The 1,696-nt window shown below is 47.3% G+C and overlaps 1 protein-coding gene across 1 annotated transcript in view; it reads right to left on the bottom strand.

Moving 5' to 3' along the window:
- Window positions 1-283: 283 nt before the first annotated feature.
- The window catches only part of LOC101999461 (MLV-related proviral Env polyprotein-like), a 1,811-nt gene continuing 398 nt past the window's right edge, over window positions 284-1,696 (bottom strand). The window contains 1 exon segment of the mRNA XM_005362387.2: window positions 284-1,696. This exon segment is cut by the window's right edge and continues 287 nt beyond it. Coding sequence (XP_005362444.2) covers window positions 284-1,696 — 1,413 coding nt within the window.

Here is a 1,696-nt window from a genome sequence, read left to right as displayed (position 1 = left end):
TTTTGCAGTCAACCTGCTTTGTTGATGTGCTATCTTATTGATCTTATTGATATCCTGCCTTGCAGTCTTCCTATCTCATAGACATCCTGCTCTCTCAAGCACATGGGATGTTTTTACGAGAGCAGGCTGGCTGCTGATCCGGAGAATTTATTTTTTTATTTTAAGCAAACAGGATGTTCCCCTGGGAGCATGCTAGCTGCAGGTTTTGAGGAGGGGGTCTGTAGGGTCTTTCATTTTCCCCTTTTTCTTTTTATTGTTGAGTTAAATCTTTTACTCAAAGTAATTACAGAACCTCGGTTTCTTGTTGTGGTAACATGTGATACTGATGGGTCAGTACTAGGGCATGAATGACTGACAGCCTGTCTTTTATAAACTGGACCAGGCGGTTTAAGATGCAGGGCCCAAACAGGAGTATCAGAAGGAGGATAATCAAGGGACCCATCAAAGAAGACAATAGAGTTGTAAACCAGGGAGACTTATTAAACCATCCTTCGAACCATCCTTGTTGTGATTCAAACAGCTTTTGTCTCTGTCTTATCCTCTCTCTGAGCTTTGTCATATTGTCTCTCACCAGCCCAGTGTGGTCCGCATAGAAGCAGCATTCCTCTTTGAGTGCCACACATAACCCTCCCTCTCGCAAAAACAACATGTCTAGCCCCCTCCTGTTTTGTAGGACTACCTCTGAGAGGGAGGTTAATGACTTTTCGAGTGCGCTAACCGATTCTTTCAGTGCCTTGATGTCAATATGCATGGCTGCCTGAAGTTGTCTAAATTGGCTGGTCTCCATAAGAGCGGTGGTCCCTCTGCCCACCCCCACCACTATTCCCCCCATAGTGATGCCTCCCAGCAATAAGGCCAAAGTTAGGGAGGCTGGTTCTCTCCTAAATCGGGGTCTCCCTTCAAAATGACTATAGATGTATTCAGGATCATGGTATGTAACTTTGGGCCATAATTCAATTAGAACGCAATAATCAGGGGTTTCACTGAGCACAGCAGCTGAAACACGTGGGGTTAACCCAGTACTGCATGCCCAATAGGTCCCGTTGGAGGCAGCTAGGTAATAGGTTCCTCTGGACACCTTTTGGGTAGAGTTACATAAGGCCTGGTGGGTTTTGGGAATAGTCCCTATGCAAAGTCCCTGTCCAGATACTTCAGACAGGGTCAGCTTATGCTGGGGGATGGAAGTGCAGCTGGTGGGTGCAGAGGTTTGGTTGGTATAGTTACCTAGAACGGCCACTCCTTCATAGTAAGGGGGTCTTGAAACCAGACATAGCCAGTAATCTTGGGTCTTGTTCGGATCTGTGAAATTGAGAGCCAGATAGGCTCCTTGTCCCAAGTTGAGTAGTCTATCCCCTGTTCCAGGTTGACGGGGAGACAGGGTAGTGGTAGTAGTGGTGGGTGTGCTAGGGGTACTATTGCTGGCTAAGGGGGTCATTGAGGTATTATGAGGTGCTGCTGGGGGTAAGGCTTGTGCTGGCTGAGAAGGGGATTTTTGTTCTGGTAGGACTGGATTTGGCCCTATTGATAGCTGAGGGCCTGCATTCATCACCTGTCGGGTTAATGAAAACATAATGACAGGATCATATCCAGAACGGTATAGGCGCAATCCCCATGATTTGGGTCCGTCCCAAGAGGCCTTTTTCCCTTGCGTAGTGAAATCTAGGACTAAGGGGTTGCATCTACCTCCTGGGGTGGC

The sequence above is a fragment of the Microtus ochrogaster genome, linkage group LG5 (genome assembly GCF_000317375.1).
Source record: "Microtus ochrogaster isolate Prairie Vole_2 linkage group LG5, MicOch1.0, whole genome shotgun sequence".
Lineage (NCBI taxonomy): Eukaryota > Metazoa > Chordata > Mammalia > Rodentia > Cricetidae > Microtus > Microtus ochrogaster.
Note: the sequence above shows the minus strand (reverse complement) of the source record. Positions and strands in the feature narration are given on the sequence as shown.